At 39.7% G+C, this 20,283-nt stretch overlaps 4 protein-coding genes across 8 annotated transcripts; 2 read left to right on the top strand and 2 right to left on the bottom strand.

Moving 5' to 3' along the window:
• Positions 1-3,527: 3,527 nt before the first annotated feature.
• hmgn1b (high mobility group nucleosome binding domain 1b) lies at positions 3,528-6,475 on the top strand. Its single transcript, XM_079447969.1, has 6 exons — positions 3,528-3,795; positions 4,941-4,967; positions 5,071-5,100; positions 5,207-5,242; positions 5,330-5,431; positions 5,525-6,475. The coding sequence occupies exons 1-6, from the start codon at positions 3,778-3,780 to the stop codon at positions 5,567-5,569; spliced, it is 258 nt and encodes an 85-aa protein (XP_079304095.1). The 5' UTR covers positions 3,528-3,777; the 3' UTR covers positions 5,570-6,475.
• Positions 6,476-7,934: 1,459 nt separating this feature from the next.
• On the top strand, positions 7,935-13,702 carry mipepb (mitochondrial intermediate peptidase b). Of its 2 annotated transcripts, none has more exons than XM_079448520.1 (19): positions 7,935-8,275; positions 8,501-8,674; positions 8,852-8,940; positions 9,046-9,132; positions 9,340-9,403; positions 9,518-9,700; positions 9,937-10,093; positions 10,264-10,312; positions 10,403-10,463; positions 10,540-10,592; positions 10,676-10,829; positions 11,186-11,263; positions 11,468-11,672; positions 11,774-11,883; positions 11,985-12,059; positions 12,183-12,299; positions 12,387-12,508; positions 12,615-12,688; positions 12,769-13,702. In XM_079448520.1, exons 1-19 carry the CDS (start codon positions 8,150-8,152, stop codon positions 12,852-12,854), a joined length of 2,064 nt encoding a protein of 687 aa, XP_079304646.1. In that variant the 5' UTR covers positions 7,935-8,149; the 3' UTR covers positions 12,855-13,702. The 2 variants fall into 2 exon arrangements, 1 of the variants encoding a protein (XP_079304646.1); XR_013786207.1 differs by having other exon boundaries at positions 7,950-8,275; positions 12,196-12,299; positions 12,769-12,940.
• A 90-nt stretch (positions 13,703-13,792) lies between these two features.
• rps25 (ribosomal protein S25) lies at positions 13,793-15,005 on the bottom strand. Its single transcript, XM_079448521.1, has 5 exons — positions 14,890-15,005; positions 14,507-14,599; positions 14,185-14,368; positions 13,938-14,036; positions 13,793-13,851 (listed from the first exon to the last, which is right to left on the bottom strand). Exons 1-4 carry the CDS (start codon positions 14,890-14,892, stop codon positions 13,942-13,944), a joined length of 375 nt encoding a protein of 124 aa, XP_079304647.1. The 5' UTR covers positions 14,893-15,005; the 3' UTR covers positions 13,793-13,851; positions 13,938-13,941.
• Positions 15,006-15,398: 393 nt separating this feature from the next.
• On the bottom strand, positions 15,399-20,058 carry slc37a4b (solute carrier family 37 member 4b). Of its 4 annotated transcripts, XM_079448525.1 has the most exons (11): positions 19,989-20,053; positions 19,293-19,348; positions 18,951-19,173; positions 18,592-18,824; positions 17,829-18,081; positions 17,584-17,739; positions 17,084-17,169; positions 16,865-16,978; positions 16,698-16,763; positions 16,465-16,603; positions 15,579-16,351 (listed from the first exon to the last, which is right to left on the bottom strand). In XM_079448525.1, the coding sequence occupies exons 3-11, from the start codon at positions 19,096-19,098 to the stop codon at positions 16,185-16,187; spliced, it is 1,362 nt and encodes a 453-aa protein (XP_079304651.1). In that variant the 5' UTR covers positions 19,099-19,173; positions 19,293-19,348; positions 19,989-20,053; the 3' UTR covers positions 15,579-16,184. The 4 variants fall into 4 exon arrangements, with proteins under 4 accessions (XP_079304648.1, XP_079304651.1, XP_079304650.1 ...); XM_079448522.1 differs by having other exon boundaries at positions 15,399-16,351; positions 18,951-19,348; positions 19,989-20,058; XM_079448524.1 differs by having other exon boundaries at positions 18,951-19,348; positions 19,866-19,991.
• Between the last annotated feature and the right edge of the window lie 225 nt (positions 20,059-20,283).

The following is a 20,283-nucleotide window of genomic DNA, read 5'->3' on the forward strand; positions in this document are numbered from 1 at the left end:
ACTTGTGTTTAGATTACATGATGATTGAGATTGAGGAAGATGTTGTGGTAGGATAGCCTTAAAGAGGCTTTTGTTCAAGCTACTGGAAATACCTCAAGGTGACCCGAGTATCTTAATCTCAGTCCTGGTGCGCATCCCACTGTATATCTACCCACCCTTACAGAAACACGTTGATTTAAATGTGCTGTACGTATGCTTCTTGTATTAGTGTACTCCTTATACTCCGTGTACTTCTCAGAAATATACTTTATAAACTTCTTGACTTATACTGACAGAAAAGTATATTTGATGTATACCTAGTACTGTAGTGTATCTCAATCAGAAGCTTGAGTATTCCAAGTATACTTGCCTTAGCTTTGTTTACTCTTTTTGTTTGAATGTTAAATACTTATTTTCGCTACTAGCTGTTTACTGAGAGTATACTTCAATATACGTCACGGTACCTTCTTAAACTGAAAATGTATTGAATTTGTTAACTAACAGAACACAAAGACTGTACGTTCATTCAGTAGAGTTACACTACAAATGGAAAGCAATTGTTAAGTAGTGGTGTACTTTACTACTGTAACACTTAAAGTAAACATAAGAATATACTTTTATAAATAAAAGAGTGGGCCATTTTCCAGGTATAAAAAGTGCACTAAGTATACTTTATTTAAGTACATACTTAAAGTGCTCTATCAAAAAATATACTGAAAATATAGTTTTTATTTTGAGCATCTATTGGGCAGTCAAAATAGCACAGTTGAGTACATAGAAGAAGTACTAAAAACATTTTTTTTCTATATTAAAGACAAAACATTATGTGAATTAAAAGCACTTTAAGTACATCATGTCTACACAGGACGCGACACTACAAAAGACAATAGAAGCCATTGTTGTTTAAATTGTGTCCACACTGGATGCAGCGCGACACGACAAAAGACAACAGAACCCATTAGAACCCATTATAATTTTAAATTGTGTCCACACTGGATGCAGCACGACACGACAAAAGACATCAGAACGCATTATAATTTAAAATGTTAGACCTGAGTTGCTTCAAGCTGTACTTAAATACAATACTACTTGTAAGTAAACTTACAGTCTTTAAGTACACTTACAAGTATGCTACTAGCACATTGATATAGTGTTCTTAAACAAAATTCAAATATATTTTTATGTATTAAGTATACAAGTATGCAACAATTTTCTTACAATCATTTATCACAGCAACCACAGTTTCTGACAAAATTCTATAAAACCTTGGTAACTTGCTATTATACATCATTGTTATCAAAAGAAAAAGAGATTCTGTACAAATGTCTAATATGTGCTGCTTGCAAAGCACAATGTTAGGAATCTACTCAAACTCCCATAGTAGGAAAAATAACAGCAAACAGTTCTGGGGAACTTTTCCGTTGTATTTTTTCCTACTGTGTTAGTCAATGGGGGCAAAATCTGTCTGGTTATAAGCATTCTTCCAAATATCTCTCTCTGTTCATCAGTACAAAGAATTTATACAGATCTGGAACAACTCGAAAGTGAATAAATGATGACAGAATTTTAATTTTCGGGTCGAGTGTCCCTTTAACCTTAATTACCATTTGAGCAACAGACATCAATGATTCGCATACTTCAAAGAATGTGTCTTTTTCAGAAAATAGTCCTAATAAGTCTAACTCTGATTTTGTAGTGGTTATTGTTAAAATGGGCAAAGTATTCTAAAGTCATGTCTTATATTGTCAGTTTGGCACGCTTTTAAAGTTCCTTGAGATGTAAGAAACATTGCAGTTCTTTGTTAAATGCACATGCAGAGCTGTGTGAAGTAGGTGTCTAGCATGTGACCAAAACCACTGAAATGACGCTTGAGACCACACTGAGGACATTCAGATGGTGGTTGTGACTTGTATGGACCTCATTGTAAAGTATATTGTTTGTTTTCTCTCTCTTATGCAACCAAATGTACATGCAGAGTGGTCTCGCCCTCACACGTATGTGAAGTGACTCAGTAGCTCAGGAGCCAAACAGATCACCTCGGTGCCCCTTTCCTTCCTGTCTCCGCTCCTACAGCTGGATTTAAGGTCAGAGGCCCCCAAACGGAGATCTGTTATCTGAAATTCAGCGGCCACACCCACTACACCCACCCCCATCCCAATTGTGTATGAGCAGACACATGCATACGAAGACAGGAGAACCCCTGTGAACTGAAGAAGGACCCCTAGAGTTTCCCGCCTGGAAGCACGGCCATAGAAACGGGGGAGGGGACCGGCGGGGGAGAAAGGTGCTGTGTCCTGCTGTGAAATCACACTGGTGTTGACTAGGCGATGAGAAGGTGGGGATTTTTAATGATGATGTGGATCCGTGAACCAGCAGGAGCACTTAAAATGTGATCTTCAAGATTGAAGATTCCACAACACATCAAGAACCTTAAGGACCATCTAACCAGCTCAAGAATCCTGTAAATTCAAGAACCCCAATTTTACACAATGTGAAGAATACACATTGTAACATTTTCACAAGGATAACTTTTATTTCTTATTTAGGTTACAGAGCCATGCAAACACGTATAACCAAAGGAATATTATTAGATGCATGTTTAAGTGATATTGAACGGATGTGCATGCAGGTAACCATACTCGGTGTGCATTCGCTGTATCACGTGTTACTATGTCATGCCATCACTTGCATGGCAACTGTCCTGCACTAAATCTGGAAAACATGCTCTTTGCTGCATGCATGTAGTGTGCACGTGATGCACTTACTTTTTATTCGCTGGTGGAAAAACTTTCATTATATAGTGCATTGCATTTACTTGATATGTCTACTAAATACATTTCAATTGTTTAATTCCTCAACCATTTCGAAACGGAAATATGAGAGACGCTGGTTTATTTTGTAGGACACATTTGCGTGTTGCATCTGTGTCCAGTCGCCATTTTCTTCCCTGCGAAACCTTTACATGCGGTTCTTTAAAAACACAACATCCCTGCGGTCCATTTCAAATCCAGTTCCTAAAATAACTCGCACACATCTGGAAACCATGAGGGCAAAAGAAAAACCTCGGATTGCGTAACATTGATGATCGAATTGCATTACAGATGACTTTGCATTTAAAAACATTTTAAGATTGGTTTGCTCGACAACAGCGTCAAAAGCCATATCCAAATCGTTGCAAAAACAAATAACGTCCCAACTGATTGGCATGCAAAAGTGTCCACACAGGTTTCTTGCTATGATTTGAAAATGTGCAGTGGGTCTCCGCGGGCCAATCACCGGGAGCGGGAGGCGGAGACACGAATTGGACAATCCTAGGATGGCGAGGGCTCGTCTCATTAATATGAATCGAGCAATAGACGTACGCCTTTCTGATTGGCCGGTGTGCCGTGGTTGGCAAGGAGGCGCTATTCTGCTGGCCAATCAGCGAATTCAAATCGCAGCCATGCATGGCTCATGAATATTAATTATAAACGTGATTGGACGCTCCATGAACATTCGCGAGTACCGTAAGCGAGGGATAATTAATATCCACGAGTTACGCTTTCGCCATAGTACGGTTCCTAAATTCGCTGTCAGGTTGGCGCTGTGATGAATTGAATAGGGAAGAAGAAGGGGGAGGAGGAGAATCCAATCCGGTTTGAGCAGGTTTTTGTTTCGGTGGAACATTAACGTCTTCTTACACTGTGATCGTACCTACTGTATGAATCTTTGACTCACAGTGGCTGCTGTTTTTAGCGTAAATCCGCGCATTTCTTACACCTTAGATTTTTCGGGGGCTTGTTCTAGCGATCCACAGCCATGCCTAAACGGAGCAAAGTAAGTAGCGCATTGGTTTCTTCATTTATCAAGGCACCATCTTTAATATATAATATGCATTAACGGAAAAAAGAAAAGCGCACGGATGCATTTCTTTTGCACACACGTGTCGTTTGTTTTTTATCGGTTTGTGCGTTAAAAATACTGGTACGTTGCAACGGTATGCGTGAAGCTTCGCGTTCTCCGATTTGTGTTTTGATTTGAGGAGACTTGGATTTTGTTCTCCGTCGGAGTTAAACAGTGTTTTTTTCCGTGCATACGGATATAAGTAACGTCAGTATTAGTTATATACGGTTATTTGGTATTTTTGTTTACATGTAGATCTCCGTCTACATTGATCAGACAAAGGGGTGTAACGATCTTAGTTTTCGTTACGTGCAGCTCGGCGTCTCGCGCGCGGGGCGAGAAATCACGCCGTATTGCATGTTTATTTTTAGACGCGCTGTATGTATTTTTAACCACGGTTCGCTGAAATCGCACACGCGTGAGTTATGGCTGTGCTCGGTTTTGTGTCATGGCTGCCCTTGCGATGATTTAAACTCTCCGTGGGTCTGTAGGCACAGCGACGGACGGTGCGATATTTTATCCTGCAGCTCGCAGCCGTGCGTAAGGAATTGCATGTAATTCGGCGACTAATGCGCGGTATTTTTGTTTCGTGCGAGTTGCAGATTATGCAACGGCGATGTTGCACATCAGCACAGCGCCACTGTTTGGTTATTCTTATTATTCTGGTATATTCCTTTAGCCTTTTCCCCTCGCGATGTTTGAAAGTGAATGGCGGGAATGCAGCGGGGTCGGTGGGGCGAGGGCAGATCTCCATTAATCTGCGCTGAATGTGCAACATGGAGGGGGCGGTGCGCATACGACTGCAATGCAAACGGACGGAGGGCAATGTGGCCAAATGGAGGCAGGACATAAACACAGATGCACTGCTGACTAGACTTTGGGAAGGGGGCGGCATTTATTATGACTATCATGCTAATGCGTTTAGATTTTTTCTACATGATATCTAAAGGTGTTTCATTTACATTTATGCATATGACAGATGCTTTAACCTAATTAACAATTTAAATAAATTAAATGTGTTTTGTCGTGACTTTTGCTATTGATTCAATTTATTGATTGATTTTATTTCCCCCATATAGGCGAACAATGATGCAGAAGTCACTGAGGTGAGCCGAAGTTTTTTTATGTATGAACTTTGTTGGGGTGGAAGTGTTTAGCAAAGTGCATAGAGTTTATTTGTTACGCTTAACTTTCCTTGTTGCATTTCAGCCTAAAAGAAGGTCGGAGAGACTGGTAAACGTGAGTATTTGTGTTTTTAACACCGTTCAGTGTACAGCCCTTGCAAACCAAATAGTTATATAGAATTATTAATTTAATTAATGTTTTATCATTCTTGGCATTTTAGAAACCCGTACCTGCAAAGGCAGAGCCTAAGCAAAAGGTAAGAAAAAATACAGGATGTTTGTTTGCCATCTTCTTTATGATTTATAACCTCATAACAACTTTAACATAATTTGTCATGTGATAGAAACCACCTGCCAAACCTAAGAAAACTAAGGAACCCAAGGAGGAGGAGAAGAAGAAAGAGGAGGTGCCCGCAGAAAACGGCGAAACAAAAGCTGAGGATGAGGTAAGATGCACGAAAAATATGAAATATTAGTGTGTTCGTGAATCTATGTGGAAAACGGATCAAATTATCATTGCAATGGTTTTTCTTTTTCAGGCATCGGCAACAGAAGACGGTGACAAGAAGGAAGACGGGGAATAACTTTGCTGAGGTCTCATCTTTTACCAGCACTCCCTGTACCTCTTTTCTTGTACAATTCAGGGGAATATTTTTATCTACTATTTTCTAAAGGCAGGTTTTTTAGTAGTATGATTGTAGAGACACATTTTTTATGGAAGAAAAGAAACATTTGGAAGTGATCTCATCGTATCCAGCGTTTTTACATTGGGCAGAAAAAACTACCATCACCGCAAATGTCGACAGGCTTTTTTACCTCTTTCTCTTAAAGCGAGAGATTGAGGGGCAGGTTGCAAGAATGTCCTTTACAGACAGCTGGACATCTTAAATGAGCTTGTCCGAATGACTAACATTCCATTGGCTCTATAAGGGATTTGATTTTTTTGTTTTTGTGTTTGTAACCTGTAATGTGTGTGTGTGTTTAGGGAGGGGAGGGGTGGGCAAATAATGCATTGTTTTATTGTTTATAAAGCGAAAGATTACTTGTAGAACGTTTGTAAGCTGTGTTCCATATGTTAACTGCAGTTCTTCATAATCATTTCTGCTAAATAAACATATGCTCTAGTACTGGAGTTCATGTCAGGCCTGTGCTTCGTGTGTATTGATTTTGTCTTTTCTGTGATAGTACCGCAATAAATTTGTAAAACTGCTGTGAAAAGATTTTTGGACTAAGTCCATTGTGTGTTATGGTACAAATGGCAAACATGGGATGCTTACGACCCACATGTGTAGATGGAATGGTAAATTGGGGACACATGACTCATTGCATGTAAAATCTCTTCAGCTGTAAAGCATTTCGACCAGCAGTAGCAATATTTTTGTGGGACTTCGATATCAAATATAAATGTACAGTTTCTTTTGATCATTGTTCATAGATGTATCTCTGTGTTATGGTTCGATAAAACAAGCCAATAAAAATCAGTTGTGATACCCGTTGTCTTTGTTTCTAAAACTTTATTAGATATTGTACTGTTGCTATATTTGCTTTTTAAGAAATGGGGGAGGGAAACATGTATATCTCAAGTATAATATACAATCATTACTGTTTTATGCATCACTATACGTAGAAGATTAATCTAGAACACTTTTCCATAAGGTCCAGTCAGATACATCTGTTAATGCATTCGGTTGCATGAATTAACAATAAGAACTAATGTTAACTAAAGGCACCTTATTGTAAATTGTTGCAGATTTCTCCTATTCACATTCAGTGGTCTAAGCATTAGTTACATTTGTGAGAACTAATATCTGTGAATTTCTCAATAATACATTTAATTTGTTCTCTTATATGTGGTTTTATTACAGCTCACAGCTCAAACATTGCTTCCTCGTGTTCTGACAATGCCTTAGATATATGTAACTGGAAATGTTCAGTGTCTTAACTTATTCCCCCTGGAAGATACATTTACATTTTAGGGTTATTTCTAGAGAACAGCTGTATACCGCTGTGTAAATCAAAGGCAAGGCAGATGGATTTGAGCTCACAAACAGCACCTGTTAACACAGGATGTGACAGCAATGGTCACTTTGTTCCCATAAGAAAACAGAAAAACTGCCTAACAAGATAAATGGAGAAGAGACTGTTAAAAACACATGGTCACAACGTGTGAACCTTGCAGTGATACCTATACGTGACCTTTACCCCCACCCAAACCTTCTCTGCAATGCTCTGACTTTGATGACAATGTTTTCCATGGGAATATGGTTATACAGCACTTCAGCTCAGGGCAAATGAGTGTCTGTTTGATGCTTAATGCCTGATTCCTAAAATTATGGGATTCTAAACGCAATGCTGCTGGCTCTATTCCTTTATGATAAAAGAGCCCACGATGATGGGGAAACACAAACAAACCATCGGCACGGAAATAGAGGGATTTGTCTGTTTTTGTGTGACTCCGGAAATCAAAGATTACATTTTTAAAAGGGTTTTCATTGCTAACTTTCAAATAGTAGAACTGGTTGTTGTATTTGTATAGATCCGACAGTAATTTCATCAACCGGTGTAGTCGGCTCTTTGGCCAGGACGGTTTGCAGTACTTGATCGCGTAAAATTATTTCCACAGACGACTGTATATTACGTTACCCGCCATTAACCCGCAATAACAAAGCGTAATCTCCGCGTGAAATATTTGCTTCGACTACATTGTCAGCGACCGCTCGCATGAACATCGTGTTGTCTTCTGCTTCGGATGGATTCATGTACTTTGCGCTTTACGTCACGGACGTATTTGGGCGACGACTGCACAGTTTCGTCATGCATGAATAGAATAAAAAATGTAGTTAAATCTGCCCAAATTATTTCTAAATGTATACAAATTATATATTTACGGTATTTTAAATCAATTTATTATATATCATCGATTAATTCTCTCTTGTTTTCATTGTTGTTCCTCGAATGTGCTGAAGCGAAACTACAGCTAAGATCTTCATGTGATGTCAAACGTACAGCTGATCTCAGCCTATGACCTCAGCAGATTTACGCGCCGGGAAACTACGATTATTAATGTTTGCATAACACTACACAAAAGCCAGACTACTTTGCAAGTGTGCCCTTCCAAGTGAGCTTATGTTGAGTAATGTGAAGTAGAGATTCGTGTTGCAGTGATGCGCTGCGCCCGGCGCGTCCTTCAACGCGCAGTCGCGCTCCACAGACGCGTCAACACATGGTCTGCTGTCGGAGCGGCTTTTAACATCCAGAACCGACGACTGGACAATTTGGAGAAAAATGTGGTATGAATTATAAAAGACTGTACTAATAAATCCGTGGGAGAAGGTCAAAAACTCAATATCGTTTTATATAGTGATATTGTTTCTAGAATCGTTATTTATACTTGTTGTATTTGTTGTGTATGTGTCTGTATCTGTATCTTACTTGAAATGATGTGTTATTAAGTTTACTTTATTGCCATGACCGGTGGCTGCTCTTTGATAAAATGAAAGTCTCTCTCTTCTCAGGGTCTGTTTGGAGTATCAGAGCTCAGTAGTCCTGCTGGTTTCCAGGTGGCCCAGCGAAAGGCTCTCCGGGAAGCTGAGTTTCTGGTACACAGAGCCTGCACACATCCTCCTGGTGCCATCACCGTGGAAACGTTTGACCAGCTCTCTGACAGCTTGTGTAAAGTGGCCGACCTGGTAAACTCAGCATTATCCACCGTTTTCAAACATTGATCCAGTGATGGAACAGAGTTCAAGTTTCACATTCAAACCCTCCATTATGGCAGCAAGCCACATACGTTGACCTTTTATTGATTTATTTATACATACTATTTATTATTTTGATGAACTAACTAATTTGTATTTGTTTTGCAGGCAGATTTTATCAAAGTTGCTCATCCAGATGCTGCGTTCCGCGAGGCTGCGGAAAGGACCTGTGTTGATATTGGAACTGTTGTGGAAAAGTATGTATCAGATCTTCTGCTTTTTAATGTCAATCTGGCTTTACTTTACAATTGAATCACTTTTGACTCATTCGAACATAAGTTGTTTATGATTGTGTGTTGCAGACTCAATACAAATGTTGATTTGTGTCGGAGCCTGAAAAATTTGCTTGAAAATGAGGCTGTTTTGGCCACACTCGATCCAGACGCAAGGTAGGTGCAGCTGCTGAAGTCCAATTTCTGTGCAAGCAGAGGATTATCAGAATTTCTAGTCGTAAGGTCTGGCTGGATTTGTTTGAAATCATTGAAATCCTCCTAAAAACATTACTTAAATTTTAAATAACCAAATAACATTATGGGCAAGCACTTTATCACACAAAAATATATTTGTTTCTTTTATTCTGTTGTGACGTTTCTTAGGAGGGTTGCAGAGCTCTTCATGTTTGACTTTGAGATCAGCGGTATACGTCTAGATGAATCCAAGGTCAGTAAGAACAATACTGTAAGATCAAGCCATGTTACACAAAATGCACATAAGATTCCTTGGTATAATTACATTGATAATTGATCTTGGATCTTTCTTTTTTAATCATCACAGAGGAAGAAAGCTGTTGAATTGAATGTGAAGTTGCTGGATCTTTCCTACGAGTTTCTGAATGGCTCTCAGCTCCCAAACTCTATAGACAAGCGGGTTCTGCCGGAACACATCCGCCACTGTTTCTCCATAGATGGGAACCGAGTTCAGATCGGCGGGCTGTGTGCGGATTCTCCCAATGAGCTGGTGCAGGATTCTGTCTGTTTTGTTGCTTGAGCTTCTTGTTTAGATATTGTTTGCAAATGAATGAGAGAGCTGCTTTACTCAGCTGTAGCGTGACAGCCCATTGGTTCTTTTCAGCTCAGTCAGAGGGTGCACACATACTGATCAAAAGTATAACTTGAATGCATACATGTAAAGTAAAAGCATGACTTTTGTTCAGTAATGTTCAGCCTGCTGATTTATTTTCATCTCTCTGGTAGGTTCGAGAATCTGCGTATAAAATCTTTTTGTATCCAAACACAAGTCTCCTGCTCTGTTTGGATGAGCTCCTGGCTTGTAGACATGAGCTGGCAACACTAGTGGGCTATGAATCATTTGCACACAGAGCTTTGAAAGGAACAATGGCTAAAACTCCAGGTAAAATTAACTTTTTTTAGTCCAAGCACCCATTTGCTGTTCCTCAGTTTATAGAGCATTATGTTAGCAGTGTTGGTTCTATTCCCTGAGAACACATGTTGATGAATAAAGTCATTTTGGATAAAAGTGTCTGCTAAAAGTATAACAGATTTGCACATGTTTGTATTCAGAAACTGTGATGAAGTTTTTGACGCTGCTTACAGAAAAGCTCTCAGACAGGTACATTACACACACTGGCAAGTGTGTTGCCATCACAACCTTTGATGTTGTATTAAATTTAAGTGTTTTAATACTTGTGTTAAAAAACAGGACGTCAAAGGATTTCAAGATGATGAAGGAAATGAAGAAGAAAACGCACTTAACAAATTATGTAAGTGTTTATTTTGTGCACCTTGTTTTTCGTTTGAAGGCATAAGACCTGTTATATGTATTTTTTCATGTACTAGGAAGTGATGCCGTGGGATCATGCGTACCTCAGTAGTGCCATAAGGACGGAGAAGTATGCATTTTTCATATATTTAGAAATATACTATTAAACCTTCCTCTTTTCCCTCATATACACCTGTGCCGATGTGTCTGTAGGTTTAATGTAGACTGCAGCGTTTACAGCCCATACTTCTCTCTCGGTGCTTGCATGGAGGGTCTCAACCATCTCTTCAAACAGCTTCTGGGTGTCTATTTTCAAGCAGAGGAGCCGAAGACGGGAGAAGTTTGGAGCGAAGCTGTTAGAAAGCTGGTGAGCTCTGGTTTGCTCTGTATTCAAGATCAACCTTATCCACATGACACAGTTTACCCCGAAATAATAACTCTGTCATTACTCGACCTGTTTACTCTTTCGTCTGTGCAACACAAAATATATTTTGAGGACTGTGTCAGTGGTTTTGTGTCCATACAATGGAAGTCAATTAGGGACAATGTTGTTTGGTTAACCGCATTCTACAAAATATCTGCTTTTGTGAGCAAGAAAGTCTTACAGGTTTGACATGAGAGTCAGTAAATTAATTATTGAATGAAAGAATGATCATACTTGGGTAAACTATTCCTTTAATATACGGATAGGTGTCTTGACTGTTTTTTTTGTCCTGCAAATAGGCTGTGGTTCATGAAACCGAGGGACTGCTGGGATATATATACTGTGACTTCTTCCGTAGACCTGATAAACCTAACCAGGTAAAGCTTACTGGTCTGTGTTTCACATTGTCTTATGGTTGATTGTGAGTAATATATATTCCCAAATGGGGATTGACACACATGGGTGAAATTCAATGAACTAAATACTCAAACTTCAAAATTCTGATGGTTGATTTTGGAACAATTTACTGTTTATATTGGTTCATCACTTGTTGTTAACTGACTACTGTTTCCGTATGGCAGGACTGTCACTTCACCATCCGTGGTGGGCGGTTGATGAAAGACGGTGTTTATCAGCTGCCTGTTGTGGTGCTGATGTTGAGTTTACCTCCACCCAATGGAAAAACCCCATCACTGCTCACTCCTGCCATGGTGGAGAATCTCTTCCATGAGATAGGGCATGCAATGCACTCAATGTTAGGCCGAACACGATATCAACATGTCACAGGTATGAGTCATTATTCATCATATTCTAAATTATGACATAACACATGACATACAGGGAAAAACTAGTTACTGGACAGAATTTGATATGTCTCTACTATGAAGGAACCAGGTGCTCTACAGATTTTGCTGAGGTTCCTTCTATCCTCATGGAGTATTTTGCATCAGATTATCGGGTTGTGAGCCAGTTTGCTCGACATTATCAAACCGGGGAGGTGAGTGAGTCTCCCCATGTAGCTGCTTCAGAGATTATTGTTAACGTCTATAAACTGTATTTTGGCTTGACCTTCATCTTTTGGTTATCTGTCGTCTGTAGCCCCTGCCAGAGAGCCTTGTGTCCCGTTTGTGTGAGTCTAAAAGGGTATGCAGTGCTGCCGACACTCAGCTACAGGTACATAAAACTGAATTGTGTGAATGCTTAGATAAATGGAACGTCTGACTCTTTATGCAATTTCCGTCTGTCTGGACATTTATCTATTTCTGGTGTTCTGAAGATGAGCGACTCTATTTCCAGATTTTCTATGCAGCTTTGGATCAGATTTATCATGGCAAGCCACAACACAGAACCACCTCGAACATCCTCAGAGAAATGCAGGAGAAATTCTATGGGTTACCGTATGTTCCTGACACAGTGAGTATCTGGACAATACTGTAAATTCTAACTCTGGTGTTTTTTGGCTGAAATACAAGGCATTTCTTGTGTTGCCTGATGATGTAGGCTTGGCAGCTGAGATTCAGTCATCTGGTTGGTTATGGTGCTAAATATTATTCGTACCTCATGTCCAGAGCTGTGGCCTCTATGGTGTGGAGGCAGTGTTTCCAACAGGATCCCTTTAACAGGTCAGCGATATCCTCTGTTTTAAACTTCCCAAAGTGTGACAATCGGTCATAACCTAATTATATCATAAAGGCCTATGGGTTTTAACTGAAAAGGTTTCTTCCGCAGAGTTATGGGAGAGCGTTACCGCAGGGAGATGCTTGCTCATGGAGGTAGTAAAGAACCTATGCTGATGGTCCAGGGTAAAGAAAACTTCCTTCAGACTTGTGACTGTATTATATTAATGTGAGTTGTTTTTAGAATGAGATATTTTTATCCTCAGGAATGCTGCAGAAAACTCCAACTATTGAAGACTTTGTTGATGCACTAGTTGTGGATCTTGATGCAAATTTGAAAACTCCAAAATAAGACCGTCACAGAGAGCCCCACAATGTCATTGCATCCCCATGTAGCTGCTTTTTATACCTCATTAAAGTATATGAAAACCTACTGTTACTAATTTTTAAATAGTAAATACTTGGTCATCAGTTGGTCAAAGTTTCATCATGATGTACTTGTGTAATGATGTTAAGCAAGATCAGTTTTTCTCGAAATACAAATGTGCTTCCAGACTTGTGTAATTTTTCAGGTTAATTGTTGGTAATGCAGGAACACCAAATTAAATCTTAACTTTAAAATGGTTAAGGGAAAATTTCAGACATAAAGCCTTAGTGGTCAAAGTTGAGAAGCACTTTTTATTGGTTGTCTCCACAAAACAGATTTGTTTCAGAAGAACCACATCAATATCAAACATTTCTTTAAGACATCACTGCAAGTGGTTTTCAGTTATGACAGTCCAAGCATCCATTTTAGTTGACTAGGCTTAAGCTTTGTGAAATAATGCTTCCTTCACATGCTTTTCTCTTCAACCTGGAAATAATTTATGAAGCGGTGCTCTTTAAACGTTTGCAAATGCTCTCGGAAATTCAACAAATCCCACTTGGAATGTTTTAATGCCATTAAAACATTAGTTACAATGTTTTAACGTTACTAAATCCCAGACCTTCTTCCTGGTTGGAGTGAGAATTTATTTTTTCCCCGAGATCATTTGAAGGCACCATAAGGCCTAAAACGTACAAACCCATCTAGATAGATTTATAGTGTCACGATTTGAATGTAGTCCACCGGCTAACCGGACAATGGTTCAAAAGCTCAAACAAAAAATATGTCAAGTCTTGAGAAGAATAAAACCTTTAATAGACTTTGATGGATACCATCCCATTTGGTCTTGTCAATTTTATTTTATAAAAGATTCTTTCTTTGATTGTAAGGTACATATTCATTTTTCTGAAGAAATACAAACACAATTTCGTTTTGTTGTTGTTTATTTACCTATACAAAAACACAACGCAAGCCAGGGTGGGATCTGGGGAAAAGCAGAAAAACAAATCATAAGATGTAAAAAGGTTAAAATGATTGTGCATCGCAAAACATGATTAAGTTGATAATCACCATGTTATGCTTCCTTCTCTGGAGCAACCTCATCTGTCCCCTTGGTGTTTCTGGTGTAGATCACCTGAGCCCTGTGCTTGGACACCAGCTTGATCAAACCTAATAAAACATTAAAATCATATTTACACACCAGACAGGTTTAGCCCACTATCATGATTCGTGCCATTTTGTATGTGGTGTTGTGAAGACAACGTAAACACCACTGCAAATGCAAATTTATACATCATATTGAGCATCTGATCATCACCTTTGCCCATCAGCTCCTGCAGGGCAGCCCTGGCCAGAGAGCCCCTGATCTTCAGCCTCTCAGATACCACAGCGGGTGTGATGAGCTTGTAGTTGGGAACTTCTTTGTATAGTTTGTCATAAGTGGCCTTGTCGAAAAGGACCAGGTTGTTAAGCTTGTCCCTCACCTTTCCTTTGGACCACTTCTGCTCGAGACCAAAACGTGAATTAACAAACCTTGTATCCATCAAAACACACATCATGTATCAACCGAAGACCCCAAAACCCAACGGACACGCGCTTCGGCCTCGCTTTACGAATATTACTTGTAAACCTCATTTTACCTTCTTCTTAGCTTTGCCTCCAGACTTATTGACGGGATCCTTGTCTTTTTTGGCCTTGCCGGCGTCCTTCTTCTGCTTGCTATCCTTGGGCGGCTAAAGATCGAGAACAAAGAGCAATCTCAGATAAAACTCTTACATTGACACGATTTTATTGTCACACATCACATTTCTCGCGTCTCACAGCGGTGCGCGCATGCTCGGCCCTCACGCACAATGTGCGTACTGCACGGCAACACTTTTCGCTAAAATAGCTTACATAACCGCTTCATAAAGTGTCTATCGTTTCTTCTCATGCTTTAAGACATCGGACACGTGCTCTTGTATCGTATCAGGAGTGGGTAAAAGTATTATTTTTAACGGCATAGAATCGCTCGAGCACTCACCATGCTGAGGCGTTGCGAGCTGCGGAAGAGAAAGGAAGTGGGGCACGCGCAACGTCCGCTTTGTCCGCGTGCGCTTCGCCGCGTGCATGCGCTTCGTCTAGAGAGCAACGTAGCTCTCGCGCGCGCTCTACAGGACGGGAGCCAATTCAGCTAGTTCTCAAACTTCACGTCTCTTAATCCGACAAATAATCAAATTAAAGTTAAAATAATTGTTTCGTTGTTGATTTTAAAATACTGTGAACATTTACGGAATTTCATATTTTCCCCAGAATAAGGAAGATGTTTTCGATTGTTTGATTAAATTTGATATTTTACTTTGACACATGGCAAAAATGTTCTTATGCTGGGCCATAGGACCTGTTTGAGAAACACTGATACAAAAAGCATTCTTTAGGTATTATTTATCAATAAAATCTTCCATAATATGCTGGTTCATGTTTTTATGAGAACTGTATGAAAGAAGCTCATTCACGTCTTCTTTCCTTTATAAAAATGATCAGAAATTGTCTGGCACAATACAATAGTTGTATTTATTGGAAATCTATATTCCTTTAGGGCATTATTTCTGAATGTCTTTGAACAGGACATATATATCACGGTCTTATGTGCGTCAGCTAAAATATGACCAAAGTCCCAAGCCTTTCCTTTATCCTAAGACACACAGACAAATAAAAAAAGGATTGATTTTTCTGTTGATACAAAAAACAACAATTTAGTCATTTTATTTGAAGATTTAATTTATACTACAATTTTACATTCTTTTTACATCATAAAGAATATTGCTGGTCGCATGACTTGACAGTAACTGTATTCATGGGGTTGATGGAGATTTATTAAGTTCAAAACGATCTGTGTGCGTTAAACACTCTGTACACTGGATGATTCATGACAATTCAGCACATAAACTCCAGTTCTAATACAAATGTTCGTAGGTCAAAGCAAATTCAAACCTCCATGTTAAAAAAAATTTGTGTTATTCTATTCCAGTTAATACACACAAAGTCTGTAAACTTTTACAAGGATTCTTTTTGTTCTTCTAAAAGGCGGTGGAGTCACATTTATATCTGAATTGTGTGAATGTGCCATTATTGCTGCTAAAGAAACTTTAGTAAAATGTGGAAAATACTGAATGTGATGTGATACTGAAGGCGATATGAATTAAAATAAAAACAGTTTGATTAAACAACAGTAAAATTGACACAACTAAAGTGTTTTTAGGACTGTTAGGTGTGGCAGTTGGCTCTGAGGTGCCATCACATTGGAAGGGCTCTCTAAATAGTTAATTTTCCAAAGGATTAGTCCATCTTTTTAGGCAAGCGACCCATTTTTGTGCGCATGTTACGCACAAAAAAGAAACACACTGTTGTTACAGCGCAGGCGACCTCTGCTACCCAGAATGCCGTGTCCCAGCTGTAGCGTTTGGCAATGGTGCTGAATGGCAGGCCAGCAATGAATGCACCAACTAATAAAAAACAACAACAACAAATGGATCAAAACAGATCAGCAGGAGATTATTGTCTGAAGTATTTCAGCAAGGAAAAGTTATTCTGAATGAAACAAGCTGTATAAATGTACCATTTGCCATCAGAGCTACGATGGCATGAGATGTCCCACAGAAATTCGAGGGGGCGCTCTCACTCGCTATCACTCCAAATAAGGCAATTGGTCCATATGAAGAAAATCCAAACGCAGCACCAAGAATTAAAATCCAAAGCTGTACAAGAGACAGGGAAACATTTTTTCCATATCAATCACTAGTGACAGCTCAAGTTTAATCTTAATTCTGGTGAACTGTTGAAGCTCTGCACCTCTTTTTCGGAGACACCAGTGAGAAGCGAAACAGGATGAAGTGCCAAAGCCCAAAGCGGTGCCTCCTGAAAAACATCAGACATACCTTTTCCTCAACGCCAACTTCAAATACAAATGATAACATGCAAACAAGGTTTTATCATTTTTTGTTTGTCAACAAGTTCACCTCTGGCATCTCTGATGTGATGGTGACCCGGAAGAGGTACATGGACACAGCCATACCTCCCATCATCATTAGGAGGAGCCCATGCCGAGGATTCCCGTGGGTACCCAGCCCTTGCTGTAAAAACCAGGAAGAGTCACTGCAGCAGAAGTATATGCTAAAATTTACTGGTGGAATGAATACAATTAATTTCTTAACGCTGCAAAGACTTTCTTTACCCACCTTTGCGACTGCCCTGTCAGACAAATAACCAGCTCCAATGCTGCCAAAAAACCCACCGACTTCCAACGCGCTCATGTACGAACTGCCTGCGAAAATACGCAAATGCATCAGCGTGCTTATATTTACATCGCCTGTTTTTTTCATGCAATCTTAAAGGTATAGTCACCAAAAATGAAAATTCTGTCATGAATTACTCACTCTCTAGTTGTTGCAACCTTGCTGTCCTACAGTCTTCAAAATATCTTCTTTGTGTTCAACAGAACAAAGAAATTATCAAGTATTTTTCCGACTATGGTAGTCAATGGGGTCCAAGAGCTGTTTAGTTACCAGCACTCTTCCAAATTTCTATTTCTGTGTTCACATCAGAACAAAGAAATGTATACAGATTTGGAATTGGAACAACTCGAAGGTGAGTAAATGGTGACAGAATTTATATTTCTGGTGAAAGATTGTACTAGGATGAAACATAAAACTGCAATTCAATGCAGTACCAAACTCACCCATCATAGCAGATTGACCTTTCTCCTGCATAAGAAAAAGCTGACCCCAGTCTGTACAGGCGATCTTAACCCCAAACACAACCAGGTAACCCGCAGACAGAACCCAGAGGTACGGAGACAGCAGGAACTCTTTTAAGGTGCTTTCATCATGAGGGGCTGGAAAGAGGAAGCAACTAATTAGACTGACAGCAGCCAAAATGAAAATGGTTAACCACTGCCCCGAATGTTGAAACACATGCTCTTACCTCCTTTCTTCCCTTTGCCCTTTTTAGCTCCAGGCTCAATGTTGGGCAGTCCCACATCACTGGGTTCGTTCTTCACCAGCAGAAGACACACGACAGAGATGCACATGCACACCACCCCTGACATAGACATTATAATTCTCCAGTCGTAGTACTGAACTAACACACTTGTGATGATAGGTCCTAAACTACCAGCCAGGTTCATGCTGCAGCACAGGATGGCCCACCACGTCCCAAACTGAGACGGTTCAAACCACTAGAAATAAACATATAAATAATAAGCACAATAAATCATTTTGCTTTCTCTGTTTGAAATGTTTTGTACTTGGTAGTGGTGTGGTGTGGTGGCTTGGTAGTGGTTTAATTGGATTTCAGTGTATCGTAATGTTTGGCACCACAAGCATGCGCCTGGTATCGGGTGTTGTATGACTACAGACTAGTGCAGCAGTTTGAATTCCAAACTATTTCTGTCAATATGCCAACACTGCTAGACAGGTGTAAGTTAACAGCTTCTAAAGGTAATGGGGTTTAAACACCTCAACACAAGAGAGGATCTGACTTCAGGAACAGACTCAATCGATCTGGCAACATCTGACATTTTTTGAAATTTTGAAAGTGATATTAACCCCAAAATTAATTTCAAGTCCTCATTAATACTCACGCTTTGAATGAAACTTCTGCTAAATAAATACATGTAAACATTGTACCCATGCAGGTTTGGAACGACATGAACAAAAGTACATGATGTCAAAATATTTAATACTACCTTCCGAAGTACTTTTCCACACGGTGGCCAGCCGAAACCCTGACCGAACCCGTTCACAAACCAAAGCACGGTAAACAGCTTGACAGTAGACGACCAGGAGAAGACGATGTTAATGGCACCCACAATGAAGAGCCCGATGGAGAAGAGCCAGCGAGCGCTGATCTTGTCCGAAAGCACTCCGCTAATAAACTTACTGATGGCGTAAGCAAGAGTCTGACTGCTGATGATCAACCCTGCATCACAGAAAAATAAACATTATGGATGCTTGGCGAGTATTTGACGGAGTGCTTAAGATGAAAGAGAAGCTACTCTGCGTTTCAGAATTCAATAAAAGACCCCTAAACGCATGGCACACTCACCAAGCTCTTCCTTATCCAGCTCGATCTCCTCCATCACTGATGGCATCAGAAAAGAAAAGGTCTTCCGGTTGAAGTAATACAGCGAGTAGCCGACAAACATCGAGATGAATATAACAGTCCGGTAATATCCATAACCTGCTGTGCCCATGTTTGCAGTAGTGAGGTGATGAATAAAACTAAATGAATCTAGACGGTTGACCCGGCAACAACAAGATGTTTCGCGCTGCAAAGAAATCAGATGAATCTGGATGAAAACCCTTTAACGCCGATAGCAAACCTCAAGATTAAACATCACACACTCAGCGCCCAATGTTCTTCATTTCATGACTTTTGAAACAGTACGTTAAAGCAGCATGGATAAAAGGCAGTCTCTCCTCATCCGGTCTTTGTTGTTACAGCTGGAAAAAAAACAGATTTAGATTTAGTTTGCTTCCTTCACTATGCATGCAACAACACATACATGCTCCGAATAACAATGTTATCTATCCTGAAGGTTTCCTTGCAACCGTCTAAATGCGCTTGAGTGGCCATGACCCACCTAAAGTGTCTTTGGACGGTGGTATGAACACGAAACATGATGCAGAAATCATATCTCAAGGGAATGACTAGTGCTGGACTGCAAAGTAAAAATAGCATCGTTTCGATACGTGCAGCCTGGGAAATATACACGTGCACTTTTTTACATAGGAGTTTTATGGAGGATTACTATGCGAATCACAGCTTTGCAATACGTAACGTGTGAATAACAGAGATGTTTTTGGCCGGAGATCACTTTTGCGCAGGTGCATCGGGCTGCGCTTTCTGCAAGCGCGAAATGACCTCGACAGAGCAGCGTGCACGCGCGCTCCGTACATACGTATTTAAGAGTGTCATGGCATCAAAACAACCAAATACAAGAGTCACATTGATTCTGACCTCTAACGGGCGAATCTTTCTTATCTTGGTAGCGCAAATATTTAACACATAAATAATCCTAAATCGCCAAAAATTTTCCTTACAGTATAACACATATGTTAAAGGTAATAGAATTCAATTTACCTCGACCTGCCTGGGCTCTTGTGCCGAATGCAGCACGCCGTTGCAGGAACGCCTTCTCTAATCTCTTCTCTAATTGGCTGAAAATCTGTCATATAAAGCGATGGGAGGGCTTTTAACATTTTTCGCTCACATCGATTGGTTGTTCCTTTCCTCTGATTTTTTATTATAAAATTAATAATACTGATTATTTTTCTATACATTTTACCAACGTTATATTTAAGATAACATTTTTTTTTCCAATTTTAAATTTAGAATTTAAATATTGTCTTTAAAAACGGCGTTTAAAATATAATAT

This window comes from Barbatula barbatula (assembly GCF_947034865.1).
Source record: "Barbatula barbatula genome assembly, chromosome: 24".
Classification (NCBI taxonomy): Eukaryota; Metazoa; Chordata; class Actinopteri; order Cypriniformes; family Nemacheilidae; genus Barbatula; species Barbatula barbatula.

Excerpts from the sequence above, each read along its gene's own strand:
- slc37a4b (XM_079448522.1), bottom strand. The coding sequence starts at position 19,098 with ATGGGCACAGCAGGTTATGGATATTACCGGACTGTTATATTCATCTCG. Across the intron at positions 16,979-17,083 it reads CTGACAGGGCAGTCGCAAAG|CAAGGGCTGGGTACCCACGG; the intron begins GTGGGTAAAGAA and ends TGGTTTTTACAG. Across the intron at positions 16,604-16,697 it reads CTGGTGTCTCCGAAAAAGAG|CTTTGGATTTTAATTCTTGG; the intron begins GTGCAGAGCTTC and ends TCTCTTGTACAG.
- hmgn1b (XM_079447969.1), top strand. Across the intron at positions 4,968-5,070 it reads ATGATGCAGAAGTCACTGAG|CCTAAAAGAAGGTCGGAGAG; the intron begins GTGAGCCGAAGT and ends GTTGCATTTCAG. Across the intron at positions 5,432-5,524 it reads AAACAAAAGCTGAGGATGAG|GCATCGGCAACAGAAGACGG; the intron begins GTAAGATGCACG and ends TTTCTTTTTCAG.
- mipepb (XM_079448520.1), top strand. The coding sequence starts at position 8,150 with ATGCGCTGCGCCCGGCGCGTCCTTCAACGCGCAGTCGCGCTCCACAGA. Across the intron at positions 12,300-12,386 it reads TACCGTATGTTCCTGACACA|GCTTGGCAGCTGAGATTCAG; the intron begins GTGAGTATCTGG and ends CTGATGATGTAG. Across the intron at positions 12,509-12,614 it reads CAACAGGATCCCTTTAACAG|AGTTATGGGAGAGCGTTACC; the intron begins GTCAGCGATATC and ends TTTCTTCCGCAG.
- rps25 (XM_079448521.1), bottom strand. Across the intron at positions 14,369-14,506 it reads GAGGCAAAGCTAAGAAGAAG|AAGTGGTCCAAAGGAAAGGT; the intron begins GTAAAATGAGGT and ends GGTCTCGAGCAG. Across the intron at positions 14,037-14,184 it reads GCAGGAGCTGATGGGCAAAG|GTTTGATCAAGCTGGTGTCC; the intron begins GTGATGATCAGA and ends ATGTTTTATTAG.